The sequence below is a fragment of the Bombyx mori genome, chromosome 4 (genome assembly GCF_030269925.1).
Source record: "Bombyx mori chromosome 4, ASM3026992v2".
NCBI classification, from domain to species: Eukaryota; Metazoa; Arthropoda; class Insecta; order Lepidoptera; family Bombycidae; genus Bombyx; species Bombyx mori.
In genome coordinates, this window is record NC_085110.1 from 14,223,140 (window position 1) to 14,237,765 (window position 14,626).

Genomic DNA, 14,626 nt, shown 5'->3' on the forward strand with positions numbered 1-14,626 from the left:
AACCTCCGTTAATATAGGTACTTTTGACGTATGTTCGCTTCAAACTAAAGTCATAGTGACACAACATAGAGTGTGAAACTATTTTCAAAGAGTTCGTTTTCTTGATAATTTTATTAATAAATTTGTATGAAGTATATTACTAATCAATCAGTAACGTAATGTATACAGACACCGATGATATCTCTGACAGGGAAAGCGAGTATGAGGAAAGGAGTCCCGAAGACAGTCCGAAAGTTACAAAGAAATCTTTGTCGACCGTTGGTTTTCGTAGTAGCCCCGAAAATTTAAATAACAAGCCCATGGCACTGCGTGCCACTCAATCGTTTACCGGGGCAATAGAGGAATTGAAGGCGAATTTTCAAATTAACCTTTGCGACCGAGTAACTCCCACAAAAGTCACCACTGTATGCCCTTGCGGATGTCTACTAAGGCCTTGCGGCAACGGACCTTTTCGGACCAGAGAAAAAAATACTTTAGCTCTTCACGTGGTTTCCCCCGAGGTCCTAAACTATCACGGCTACAGTTTCGAGCCCAATCAAATCGCTATGTTCTGGAAAAAAGATTGCAGGAAATTTCTTTGGAAAGGGAAATCAAAAGTTAACTCTTAGTATGTTCAGTTATGCAAAATGTTTGAAAATTTACAGTAAAAATTTCGTATTAATAAAAGATTCTTTAAGATATACTATTTATTTTTAACTTAATCGAAATACTTAAAGTTCTAGTCACATTTTACTGCAGAGTTTGTACTGTTTCTAAAGGTTGCTTTTCGACTCCTGGCATACAAGATTCAGGTACTTCTCCGCAAGAGAATCTAACATAATCAATGATTTCAACATTGTGTTTCTGTAAGATTTCCTCAATCGTATAGGATGGATCGAGCAAGTATTCCTGGAAAATAAGACATGTTTCATCATCTGAGTTCTTAGCTGGTTTGTCTTTTTCTTTGTCACCGATTTTTGTGGGTGCACAGCCGACGATGTGCTGGCATAGTTGCCGGCCGATGTCTTCTACGTCGTTTGGCTGTTTGTAAGCGAGCAGGGCCCCATATTTTCCAGAGGAATAATCACTAGAACTGCTAGGCGCTGGATGGGTATAACCTGCGATCTTGACATCCTCGCTGTTCGCTTTCCAGCACTCGGCACGCCTCAGCACTGCATTTTCACCGACAGAGCCAATAAAGAGTGCCAATATTTCAGACAATTTTTTTCCACCTTCTGCATGTAATGTCCCGAGCTGTTCACTGTCTAGCTCCATCTGAAATTTGATTATTACTGTTACTGTTATAGTATATGATAAGGTGATGATTGGCAGTTCTTGATAAAATAAATAAGCAAGTTACAGGAGAGTTAAGACGATTTTTAAATTAGAATAAATGAGAAAATAGCCGTCGAAAGAAATACCATAATAATTTTAAGTACTTTTACATTACTTTCGATCAGTATAGTAGTAATGTTACAGTTACATTTGTCAATTATTTCCCACTGCCAATGATGTAGTGAAGAGTGGGAGGAACACTGGGGCGTTATAAAATCATAAACACTTACTTTTGTTATAGGTCCTTTAGCTTGCAGTTTAGTATGAGCGAATTTGAATGAGGCTATAGCTGCATCTTCAATCATTTTCTGAAACTTGTCGTTCTTGGCCACAAAATCAGTTTCACAGTTGAGTTCCACCAGAGCACCATGGTTCTTGTCAAACTTAACAGCTACCAACCCCTGGAGGGCCGTCCTGCCAGCTAATTTAGTTGCCTTTGCCCATCCCATTGCTTGGGCTTGTTCATGGAGCCATGTCTCAGCCTAGAGATACATTTTTTTTTAATAAAGAATAATAGAAGTGCCATTTTAACTTATAAATATTATTTTTGCCTCGGTTTATATTGTATTATCTGCATAAAGATGAGTAAGTATTTTAATCAAAAACATAAACTGGACAGGCAAGCATTTTTTTTTCTTTTGAACGAGTGTTTGAAAACAGGAATTTGAGTGGTTGTTATAGTTCCCTAATCACTATTCCATGTTAAATTTACATAAAATCTTTTAAAGGAATCAATTTCCCACAATGGAATCCTGTCAGTTGGTTTGTATCGTTTAGTTAGTTATAGAAATCAGTATTAATGATAATAATAAAATCAGATACCTTATCTGCATCATTATTATGCATTTCTAATGCTTTCTTGCAATTAGCGATTGTGTAGCCCGTTTTTTTCCGGAGTTTAGCAAGCAGCGAAGATTCAGCTGCTTTATACGCTGGACTTGTATGAATTCTTCGAATCAGCTGGAAAATCATCTGGAAAATTCATTATAAACTTAAGTTGTATCTCAAATCAAAAGTATCAAAAAGTTTTAATCATAAAGTATTTATGTATCCTTTTTGTAAGTGTATCCATTTTTAAATTATTGTTACAATATAATATCTCTATTATGAATTGATACAAAATATCACAAATGTACTGATAGAATGTACTGTAGAATTTGCGATTTATCTGATTTTTACATTTTTGTTTGTATCATTAAACAAAAACTACATTTATGTTGATGAAACTTTTAGTGTTTATATTAGTTCCAGAAATTATACAAATACCTATTAATTTTCATGATTTTATTCTGTCTATTTTCATGTTAGTATGAATTTGCTCAGTTGTGAAAAAGTAGAGCATTTTCAAGTCAATTTATTCTGAAACTATGTGATTAAATTTAAAACTGGAGTGTATGTATATGTAATTTAAAACTGTATGTGTTACAATGAAAAGAAATAGCTAGATTTCCACAAAAGTCAATGTTTTTATAAGCACATGCAGTGTGTCAATATAATTTGAGCTCCTATTCATATAGAATTTATTGCAGTTGTAAAACCAGTGAATTTTACAAAAACCCAAAAAATTAAATGTTTATTCACTCTGATAACAAGAAATAATTAAATAAAGGGGCAGTGATTTACATTGAATTAAAAAAACTACAAGAAAATGATGAGTGGTGAATTTAGAATTATATATTGTTGCTAATATAATAATATGTTTTGGTTTGGCTATTATAAGCAGGTATATACATTTAAATACTACAAACTAAAGTTTCAAATGATATTTGAGATACAAATCAAACTGACGAATTAAAATGTATTGTGCACCTAAAACACAATTTTGGGATTAATAAAGTTATTCCTTAATTTAATTAATTTAATATTAAGGTTATAAAATCAATCTCAGCAATTAAAATAGTTAAGTTACATGAAACAACTATTGTAACACCAATGTCTGTGTTAAATAACAAACCCACAAAATTCTGAGTAAAAAGCATTGAAATTACATACAACTAAGTATTAATGAGTTCAATACAAAATATAGCTTTCATTCTATTTAGAATTATAATAAAATAATAATTAGACTCACAAAAACACATTACACAGTAGTAAATCTTTTTTATGTTAGGTTTATTTATTTGTAATGCTAAGTTGCACTCATGTTGTAACACTGTACTCTGTTCTCAGTTCTGATTATAGTAACCCAAATACTTTACTATAAATTGATGGAGCTATGACATCATTATGATAGAGTAAGACAGACATAGCATTGTTAGTTCTTAAGATCAAGGCTAAATCAAGTTGTTCTTTGAATTTGTATTAAAAGCCGTGAATTTTATGAATTAGCAATGTTTGTGGTTTATAATGCATACCTTGGAGTATGTTTGCACTTTTTGCTTCATTCACCACAGAATAACCTAAAATATCGAAATTAAAAAAATAGCCAACTGTCAATTTTACTTTGAGTGAAAATAGTGGAGTAAAACCCCTTTGATGAAAATGCATAGATTTTCATTACCAAGGTCAAATACTGACCAGCAAATAATGAAAAATTAATGTTGTCATGGAGAAATCAATAGTATGACGGTTACCATGATAATTCATTGTTGATAATAAGAAGTGTCGCAAACGGTACTGTACTTATTAAATGGTCTAGTTCTAATTAAAAAATCGTTTGAAATAGTGTAAGCGTTTCTAAGATAACCAATTATTAAAGGAACCAATGGATTTTAATTAAAGTATTACCAACCTTATAGGTCACAGTGTAATTTTATCGTGTATGTACACTTTTTATTTTAAAATTTTATTGAATTTTCATTAATTCAACACAGAGTCTGGGTTTTTCTTTTCATTTATTCAGATTTCAGATTCAGATTTCATTTAATCACATTGACCCAGTACAGCTGTTCTATCTGTCAAAAAACCAAATTGTTTTGTTCTTGCTATGTCCGCAGTAAAATATGTAGGTAACAGTCCGCAGTTATTATTATGTAATTAAAATTATATAATAAAAATGTAAGAAATAATACAAAGTGGAACATCGAAGATTCGAAATTATAAAATGATTTATTCCATTATTTTGCATGATTATCACTATTATTAATTTTCATGTTAACTTTTTATTATTATTTCGTCTATTAAATGTAATAATAGTGTAATTCATAAAGTAAATCATAACCGACACAAATTTCATAAAACACATGTGCTGTTTAGTAAGAAGAACCAAACGCATCGAGCGCGCCAAATTCAAACGTTATTACTATACAGAACTAACTTAACACTTGGCTACATATTATTATAATTGCTTAAAATTTTATCAATCGATACACGTGTCGATGCAGAAAGCAAAAGAGATTAATTTGGTTTTATTATGGCTGTTGAGACAACAACGACCACTATTTATACAGATATTTATAAAATGAAACTTATGTCGGGGTTAATTTCAGATGAATTTCAGATGTCATCGTCACTATTACATAGATTTCTACTCGAAATTAATTAAAATACATGACTCGCTTCCCTTAAAATGTTTAGCAATAATGCAATAGAGGGAATTGTAGATATTGGATGCGCTAGTTTTGTATAAATAATTTTTGATTATTTAAAAATGGCAAGGTTCAATATGTAAAGGTTATTGCAATAAAACGACTTGTTTTAATTTCTCATTTCAGAAATTTGCTAACAATGCAAAGAAACAATAAGCCCACTCGTAAGAAAAGCCTGACACCTCCATCCTCTACCGATGTTAAACTCCCAAAAATACCAAAGATAAAAATGCCTGAGGATTTCAAAATTAGAACGCGGCCTCTATTCTCTTTGCCAGAAGAAGTTTTAAAATTGCCACCACCCCCTAAAAAGACTTCTAAAATTCAAGCTGGTAGATCAGGTCCGCGGAGGAATTCTAGTGGTAATCTGTTTATAATAACTGATGAAACATAGCTTAATATTATGTTTTTTTCAAGGCAATTTAGTTAATATTGATTGTAGTAATGCAAAGTTTCACCGCGATGCGGAAAGCGAGGGAGGACTTCAGAGCTAAGTTGATTGGTCTTATTTGTCAATCGACACCGGGTGAAGATGGCGACAAAGACGTGATTCCATCGGCAGAAGAAAAAAATATGCTTCGTTATTATTATTACTTACGATATGGCATCGATACTATTCACGTGGCCCCTCTGGATAATAAAATAATTTTGCGGTTTGTATTGTCGTATTTTTAATGTTATTTCTTAATAGCATTATATACTTAGATATTTACCTATAAATAGGCAAAAACAAAACAGTTATGTATTCTTTGTCAACCTTCTTTTTCCTTTTTGGTTTAGTAGCCATTGGTGAACTGTCTTGTCCAAAAAAAATTATGGAATATTCTTTTTTTTAATATTTTTCAAAACAAAAGAGTAAATATAATTCAGAATTTAAACATGTAGGGAGCATCGATTATCGTCGAATAGATCGAACACTAGTTTTACTAAATAGATTAAATTTAATCTTTTGCAACCGGCTATGTACACCGATGTACATCATAGTAGAAGGTATTTGAAATCAAATTCTTATTTAGTTGATATTTTGAGGAGTGACCGTTCATTTTCACTCGTACTAACACTGTGATGCTAAAGTAGGTAATGAAAGGCATAATAATATGTTTTTTGTAATAAAAGTAGATCAAATATGTCGTCACTTTTCAAATCATCGAACTATAACTTATGTCTCAATAAATTATAATTGATGGGGCGTATTGTGAGCCCGGAAATGTAAGTTACATCATTTTGTTTATTTCTGCTGTGAAACAGTTAGGATCCCAGCATGATGGAAGCGGTTAAACGGTGTTAATGAGACTTCGACCTCTTGTCACGTAATGGAGGGGGGAACTTACAAAAAGTCGACGGTCCCTGGTAATTACTTAATACTAGCTAAGTTTACAAAGTCTATGGCTATATACACATTAAAAAAATTAAACGCGCTTTCGCATTTCATATTACTATAATTTGATTTAACTAAAGAATATACATATGCAGGTTTTATTATGTACTCATTGGTATTTGTATGCTATCATTTCAGGGTGCATAACTTGATACCCTTGAAATTGAAAAAATGGAAAGAGACTTTATTCACCTGTACGGATGAAATGCGCGAAGACTTCATGATGAGCATGAAGAAAGCAATCGTTGATTTCGTCCTAAAGGACCCAAATACGGTTGCTATTTTTCTATTTTGTCCCATTATACATTTTTATATTCGTTGCCAAACGTACACACTATGGAGGGTGGAGGTAAGGAGAATTGCGATTAAATACGCGGGGCAAGTTGAACAAGTGTGCAGCTATATGTCGTAAATTACACCTTATAACTGATCGAAATAGCGCTAGTCAGCGCATAGCTCATATCATAGCCAATATGATATGAGTGTAGCAGTTATAAACGTAGGGAAGTGTGCCGAGTTGAAAAAAAACCTAATAGGTATGTTTTGGCGCTATCGTTAAAATTGCTACGGTGGCGCCATCCTAATTGGTCGCTTTTCAACGGACACACAGAGAGATTGCTCTTTACCTCTACTCTGCATAGTATTTTAACACTATTAGGTTAGCTAAAACAATTCTGGTCTGATTATGCTTAAAGAACAGCAAACGTATTACTGAATGTTGACTTGTGGATGAGCGAGTTCCTGGAGTGCCTGCCTGGATAAGTGGTTATCGAAACCCATAGACGTGACGTAAATACCGCATTCTATGTACTATGATACATGAATTTTGTGATACATGTTAATTTGGCTTACAAAGGCTTCTTTCGCGGCAGAAATAAACTTAGAACCGCGTGTGTTTCACATTATTCTGATGTAAGTTGGCAGTGAGACTAATCAACATTAAGCCAATATTTTTTTAAGTCTGTTTGGGCTTGCGCTATGCTGTGCTGTACTCTTTGACAAACAAAACAAAAAATGTGTTGCGATACGATTCGTCGCATCTTTTGATACGCTTTGTTTTAAACACAGCCGGACTCAGGCGATACGCGCTGATTCGTTTTTAGTTCTGTGGACGAAATTCTATCTATTTTGCTCGCACTTAGAATTGTATCCATACTGTCTCTATTGCACATTAGCCCTGATCTAACTAGCAAGTGGTCGTTCCAATAAAACCTGAAATTTATGTTTTGTTTTGAGAGATACTTGGCGCCGGTCACGATTCGATATTGGCTAGCCACCTTTAGATCGAAGACTGCGCCACAAGTACAAGAAGTTGAAGTCGTCATGGCCTAAGAGATAAGACGTCCGGTGCATTCGTATCTAGATCGATGCACCGGTGTTCGAATCCCGCAGGCGGGTGCCCATTTTTCTAATAAAATACGTACTTAACAATTGTTCATGATTACCACGGTGAGGAAATAACATCGTGTAATAAAAATCAAACCCGAAAATGTATAATTTGTTGTACTGTACTGAGATCTTAGAACTCATATCTCAAGGTGAGTGGTGGTATTTATGTTGTAGACGTCTATGGGCTCCGGTAACCACTTAACATAAGGTGGGCCGTGAGCTCGTCCACCAACCTAAGCAATAAAAAAAGGCTAACTATATACTCTGCGATAGTACAGGAGTATTGGAACCGTTTCGTTTTGGTCTGGGTAGTAATGTCATGTCATTTCGAAGCCTAAATGCCATTATGCCCAAAATTGACAAAGTAATTGTTTTAAGACCGAATTTTAACCAATGGCTCCGCTACAGGAGGAATCTTTAGAGGAAGAAGACACTCCGCTTAAACAAGAATTGGCTATGAAAGACGACGCTTGGCGGAATCGTTATGCGGTCGCCAAGAAATACCTCACCAAGAACTTACATAGCGTCAATCCTTGTATCGCACAGGTTCTGCAAATATGGTGGAAACAGTTCAAGTAATTATTATTACTGTTGTAGCTTTTAAACGTTGATATAATTTACATTAATTCTTTGAGTTTGCTATAGCTATGGTCATCTTTGGTTTACTGGTGGTAGGACCTCTTGTGAGTCCGCACGGGTAGGTACCACCGCCCCGCCTATTTCTACCGTGAAGTAGTAATGCGTTTCGGTTTGAAGGGTGGGGCAGCCGTTGTAACTATACTGAGACCTTAGAACTTATATCTCAAGGTGTGTGGCGCATTTACGTTGTAGATGTCTATGGGTTCCAGTAACCACTTAACGCCAGGTGGACTGTGAGCTCGTCCACACATCTAGGCAATAAAAAATAAAAAATAAATCTTGTCAAATGAAATGTATTTTTGGTATAACAGTAACTAAAATCAATTACGATCAAAATTATTTTATGTAGACCGGTATAAATTGAAATACAAAATTTTGAAAAATTTTAAACGTAAATCTTAATTATGAGATATTATTGTATTGACAATACTATCAATCAAGCTATAGGAGCTCTCGACTCGCTTACCGGAGCGGTAAGTGGTGACCGAACTTCATTAAAATGTCTAACGGGAATGTCATCAAGCGGTCTGCGCAACATATTTTACATTTTAAATGAATTATTCTATGTATAATTCTCGTAGTTTTCCGGCTGCCATTTGCCTGTCAATACTGCAAGTCAAAAGAATGGGAGAATTAATTTGGTGAATTAGTTGAGGATACTGCTATTTCAGACCGATACACTATACCTACGTACATACCTATATGTCGAGATTGCTCGAGTCTCATTTTTGTACCAGTTTATTTGCAATAGTAAACATTTATTGAATTAAAAATCGCCACAAAGAAATGTCCGTTTTCAATCGTTATGTATTTTTTGTGTTTATGTATTTGTTTATTATTTTATAATCTAGCGACCTCAGACTCATTAGTATGAAGGATATCATGACGACGAACGAAGCCTACGAGCTGCAAGATTTTTGTTTTGTGTGCAAGAGACACATCGAGGCAGCCGGGAACGTTCTCACCCACCAATGGATACCGACCTTACAAGCAGTCTTCCTTCAAGTAAGGGGAATCGGGAAATGTCTGTTTTCAGAATCAGTTTTCGCGTGTCGTAGACGTAATTTATCTTTTATCTATCTATATATATAAAAATGAATTGCTGTTCGTTAGTCTCGCTAAAACGCGAGAAAGGCTATATCGATTTGGCTAATTTTGGTCTTGAATTATTTGTGGAAGTCCAGAGAAGGTTTAAAAGGTAGATAAATGTGAAAATGCTCGGAATTAAATAAAAATAAAAGTTTCGTTTTTCCTTTGTAGTGTCCTTCGTCGGACGGATTTCTTTTGTTTGTTTTAAGTTTATTTTATACAAAAGTTTAAGTCTTTTATTTATAGATTGAGGCACTACGAAGTCTGCCGGGTCAGCTAGTTAATAATAAATACTTGCACGGTTTTACTTTTACCATATTTTGCATGCTTTACCGTTCTCGTCGTCCGTGACCACTGACAACTGTAAAGTATTTGAAACGGCTTAAATAATATATAGACACGATTAAACTGTAAAAGTATTTTTAATTATGTCTTCTTTGCTAACCGAATTCAAAGATGGAGGAGTTTCTCAATTAAACTATTTTTGTGTTAATGTCGTCTTTAAAGAAACTGATCTAGTGTAATCTGTAAGATAGCGTTTAGGTGATCTAGATTAGATTAATATACGTTGTTTTTGATGTTGAATACTCTTTCCTTTTTTTATTGCTTATATGGGTGAACGAGCTCACAGCCCACCTGGTGTTAAGTGGTTACTGGAGCCCATAGACATCCACAACGTAAATGCGCCACCCATCTTGAGATATAAGTTCTAAGGTCACAGTATAGTTACAACGGCTGCCCCACCCTTCAAACCGGAACGCATAACTGCTTCACGGCAGAAATAGGCGGGGTGGTGGTACCTACCCGCGCGGACTCACAAGAGGTCCTACAACCAGTAATTATGCAAATTATAATTTTGCTGGTTTGATTTTTATTACACGATGTTATTCCTTCACCGTGGAAGTCAATCGTGAACATTTGTTGAGTACGTATTTCATTAGAAAAATTGGTACCCGCCTGAGATTCGAACACCGGTGCATCGCTCAACACGAATGCACCAGACGTCTTTATCCTTTAGGCCACGACGACGTAGACGCGACGTTTTAGTTTAGTTTTGTGATAAAATTTACGATTGATCGTTTTCAGGGTAATAAAAAAAAGTTGATACCGGATCCGAAGCAAGCCGCAAAAATGAAGCGCTTCTACAGTTGCCTGGCTTGTATAATGACGTTCAATCTGCAAACATTGTGTCTCAAATCTATGAAGGAGTTTACTGATTATATCATGGACGTCGGGGTGAGAAATCGTCATTAATTTACTTTTTTCTCTTCAAATCGGGATGTCTACGTATAGTAATAAAGAGCATAATATATTCATTATGTTGATTAATCTAAATTATTATTATAGAAATGGAATGAAACGTAATAAATAGCCTCAAATTGTTGTCAGCCTTCAATTGTTGGGAATTTATTGATACTTCAATGAGCTTTTTGAATCTCGTGGAGGAATGTCCTATGAATTAGTTTAATTCTTTTACGTTTTCATACATCATTCTTTCTTCTTTCAAGTTTTTTAATCCACCGTTATTATGTTTAAATCTGAAGCACCAGTAATATTACCTTAAATAAAAGACATAAAAATATTAAAAATTAAAAAAATAATAAAAAATAATAATGATATATAAATATTAAAAATCATAATTATTCATTTTATATTTTAATTAATTTAAATAAAAAATAAAAAATATTAAAATAAAATAAAAATTGTTAATAATTCACATCTCATTTTCATATTCGCTTATCTTAAGAAAAGCATAAAGTACTTAAGTATAAGTATCTAATTTAGTAGATTTAATTTGAACGAATATTAGATGTACGTCATTGATATTGGTAACTTGAAGCTTTCAAGTTTCACAATTGTGCCGATACGAGTGTCGCTTTTACGCTTGTAATCGTACTAGGCGACATGTTAAGTGACTGTTAACAGTACTATTGAGCATACTTTCATGTTATAGTACGTAGATACTATACTATATGTAACTGGGATAAATTAAAACAAAGGTTGTACGTACGTGCCCAGTATCGATCTTGAGGCCTCCGTTAATATGCAAGCTTCCCGCCACTCGATCATGTCAACACATTTAATATGAAAAACAAGTTTTGTTTTAGGGCACGAACCAAGGTTTCGTGATAAACCTGGCCTTTCAAAATGACGCTATAGAGTTCGAGCCATCCTTCAAGCAGTTCCGTGATCAACTTTGTCTTTTATACGACTTTCTCATAGATGCCTGTAGACAATCACCTCGCTTGGAGACCATGCTGTATCAAGACTACGTTTGTAGTGGTCGATCCACGTTAAAGGTATTAAAGTGAAAGCCAAGGCTTTAGTTCAATTTTATGAGTGAAACATCGCCTGTAGATGGATGTGGTAATGTAGTATTACCGACATCGTGAATTAAGTTTCTCGCCGGATCTTCTCAGTGGGTCGCGATTCAGTGGTTAGATTCAGTAAATCCCTGCTCTTGCTAGGGCTAATGTTAGCAAAGTCCAAGGCTGAGCCCCGTGAGTTCGCCTACACTTTCGATAAAGCCAACATAACCCATCGACGTTACTAGCAATAAATAGGTCTGTCAGTAAAAGAGTTATAATCTGAGAGCAATATTCCTTTGAAAGGGTAGGTTTGGGACTAGCAAGTCAAAATAGGAATAGGTACATATAATTTGTACTGTATTGTCCATGCAATTTGGTAGCTTACTGTATCTGCCTTTAAGAACTATATTCGGTGAACTACTGTATTGCAGTTAAAAAAGAAACTGATCAATAAATTTTCCATTACATTATTAAAAAAAAAACTTGATAGAGAGAGAGAGAGAGAGAAAGAGAGAGTATTCTGTATTCTACATAAAATGAATAAACAATGCGAAACTTTATATACATAAAAAAGTACAAAGCTTTCTAGTATCAGTATCAAGTATCAGAGAAATATTCATTTTAATAAATCAAATCATTCTGTGTATTTGTAGCCCATTATAGATAATGATTTAGTCGACGATTACAAAGCGGAAGTTGCTGACTTGATTAGCGAACAGAGAATAGGACCCGAGCTGAGGGTCCAAGATTTTGATGACTACGTCTGTTTGCTAAATGGGGATGTAAGTATATCCGCTGTAAAGGAGATCAGAGATAGTAAAATTTTGATTTTCGAATAAATTTACAATGTTTTTGTTGAATGAGTTTTATAGTTCCATATCGCAAATGCGATTTATATTCCACAGGCTCTTTCTGAAGTAGAAGAATTCATAAATTCACGTCCAGAAAAAACTTTCGAAGAATATTGTGAAGAATCGGTGAAATATGTCGAATTAGCTAAAGAGATCCCTTCAAAACTGGAAGGGACAATTGTAATTGGCATGTTCCGAATGCAAAGAGGCGATTTGATCAATTCTCTTAGAGGAGCTGCCACTAGGCTCTCCAACACGCTATTGAGGAGAATGACTGAGGATTATCAAAATATGATAAAAGCGTAAGATTAGATAATTTTATTCATATGAAATGTAAAGTTTTGGAACGAAGTTCCTTATGGTAATGAACACAGTGTACGACTTAACTTTGTAATAACGTACAAAAAATAACATATATTTTATCATTCATTGACCACGATCTCAGAGCGTTCGTTTGTGCAATACACTAACTCTTATGCAAACAACCGTGAATGAAGTGTACCACAATAAGTTCGCACGTTACCGAATGACCGTGGGTTGTTGCGAAACCTCCAGTTTTATTTTTCAAATAATTTTCTTTATACCTCGAATATAATTAATATTTTTATAATAAGGAACTTCGTTCCTATCCGGTGACCCACGACACCAGACACCTTTTTTTTTAAATATATTTATTAATGGTGTATTTTTAGCATTTTCGACGAGTATTCTTCAATAGCCAACACGTTACTCACACCGCCCACAGACACGGCTGCATTAATGGAACTTATTGCGTATTGCAAGAAAGTCGAAGATTTGATTCTTGCAGAGATGGAGGATAAATTACGTAACGTGATGAGATACATAATGTTTCTGGGCGACTATACTACTTTCACGCCTTTAGAGATGAAAGCCAATAATCAATCTTACCATTGGTACGTGTCTATAGAATGGTTTGTATATATAATTACAACGTAATTCATTGATTAATATGTGTCCTATGTTCAGGTACTCTCGCATGCCTTCAATTATAGAGGAATGTAAAATAATATGCGATCAAAAGAAGATCGAGTATCAAGAGCTGTTGAAGGTAGTGTCTAGAACATTCCACATAATTTAAAATTTGTAATGTTGTAACAATGCTTTTTAATCCATTCGATAATTTAGGTGCGCATTGCGAAGTTTATCGACGATTTGGATATTTACGAGACTCAATGCAACGAATTACAATATTGGGGTGATATCAATGAACTACCCAAATACGTTACACGCGCAAGGCATTTAGATGAAAAGTCAGTAGTAACCATTTTCTGATATTCGTTAAAGTATAGAGTAAATTCAAGATATTAAGATCAAAATTACGTTTAATAAAATGCATTTTCAGACTAGCACTGGCACTGGTTAAGATAGATCAGTTTAATGAAGAAGAAACATCATTTGGTTGGGAGCTATCGCAATATCCAAAGCGCAAAGCAATCTATGACAGATTGGTGCCATTTAAGAAGCTATACGACGCTGGATTTGAATTTTTGGAGAAACACAATAATTGGATGAAATCAAGGGTGACTAGTGTTGATCTAATTAAAATAATATTGAAGTCAAATGAAAAGATGAACAGTGTTTTTGATAAGAGATTAATACTTTGACTTAACTCATAAAACTTTGTCTCGCGTATTAAAATTTAACTATAAAATGCGTAACTATTGTACTATGCGTAATTATGAAGTATTTGAGATATAGACATCAAGTCTTAAGGTACATGGCGGCATTCACGTTGTTATGTCTGTGGGCGCCGGTAACCACTTATCATCAGGTTGTTCGTGACCTCGTTCGTTTACCTGTCTACCCAATAAATAAAAAACGTAGTCCCAAAATTGAGCCATTTTCTATAACGATCATATGATGATGCTAATGAACAAAAATACCGGAATTTTGTCTTAAATCGTTCGAAATTTGTAAAAATAGCTTGACAAATATTATGATTAAAAATAATCTTGATATCTTATGAAGGTTGGCAGCTATGATCCAGAGGATATAGAAGGCGATGTTGGATACTTTTATAAAATAGTTTACAAATTGGAAAAATCCTTCCAAGATGTTCCAGAAACTTATCGTCTTGCCGCGTCTGTCAGGTTGTATTACTTAATAACT

General features: G+C 34.3%; 2 protein-coding genes across 6 annotated transcripts in view; one reads left to right on the forward strand and one right to left on the reverse strand.

The window, feature by feature from the left end:
* Positions 1 to 671: 671 nt before the first annotated feature.
* LOC732893 (elongation factor Ts) lies at positions 672 to 4,265 on the reverse strand. Of its 3 annotated transcripts, none has more exons than XM_038021736.2 (5): positions 4,046 to 4,233; positions 3,669 to 3,713; positions 2,137 to 2,286; positions 1,545 to 1,796; positions 672 to 1,254 (listed from the first exon to the last, which is right to left on the reverse strand). In XM_038021736.2, exons 2-5 carry the CDS (start codon positions 3,696 to 3,698, stop codon positions 730 to 732), a joined length of 957 nt encoding a protein of 318 aa, XP_037877664.1. In that variant the 5' UTR covers positions 3,699 to 3,713; positions 4,046 to 4,233; the 3' UTR covers positions 672 to 729.
* The window catches only part of LOC101739511 (dynein axonemal heavy chain 7), a 57,175-nt gene continuing 46,271 nt past the window's right edge, over positions 3,723 to 14,626 (forward strand). Inside the window, exons 1-15 of one of the 3 annotated variants that reach the window (XM_062668343.1) lie at positions 3,723 to 3,927; positions 4,968 to 5,203; positions 5,284 to 5,494; positions 6,358 to 6,493; positions 8,017 to 8,183; positions 9,099 to 9,252; positions 10,423 to 10,572; positions 11,445 to 11,636; positions 12,299 to 12,427; positions 12,551 to 12,798; positions 13,189 to 13,410; positions 13,484 to 13,565; positions 13,643 to 13,767; positions 13,860 to 14,037; positions 14,486 to 14,607. In XM_062668343.1, the coding sequence (XP_062524327.1) occupies positions 4,981 to 5,203; positions 5,284 to 5,494; positions 6,358 to 6,493; positions 8,017 to 8,183; positions 9,099 to 9,252; positions 10,423 to 10,572; positions 11,445 to 11,636; positions 12,299 to 12,427; positions 12,551 to 12,798; positions 13,189 to 13,410; positions 13,484 to 13,565; positions 13,643 to 13,767; positions 13,860 to 14,037; positions 14,486 to 14,607 (2,339 nt within the window). In that variant the 5' untranslated portion in view covers positions 3,723 to 3,927; positions 4,968 to 4,980. Of the gene's footprint in view, positions 3,928 to 4,118; positions 4,259 to 4,967; positions 5,204 to 5,283; positions 5,495 to 5,745; positions 5,832 to 6,357; positions 6,494 to 8,016; positions 8,184 to 9,098; positions 9,253 to 10,422; positions 10,573 to 11,444; positions 11,637 to 12,298; positions 12,428 to 12,550; positions 12,799 to 13,188; positions 13,411 to 13,483; positions 13,566 to 13,642; positions 13,768 to 13,859; positions 14,038 to 14,485; positions 14,608 to 14,626 lie in introns of those variants that run through there. The other 2 variants (XM_038010748.2, XM_062668344.1) reach the window with 2 other exon arrangements.

Excerpts from the sequence above, each read along its gene's own strand:
- LOC732893 (XM_038021736.2), bottom strand. The coding sequence starts at position 3,698 with ATGAAGCAAAAAGTGCAAACATACTCCAAG. Across the intron at positions 2,287-3,668 it reads AAGTGCAAACATACTCCAAG|ATGATTTTCCAGCTGATTCG; the intron begins GTATGCATTATA and ends TGAATTTTCCAG. Across the intron at positions 1,255-1,544 it reads CTAAAGGACCTATAACAAAA|ATGGAGCTAGACAGTGAACA; the intron begins GTAAGTGTTTAT and ends ATCAAATTTCAG.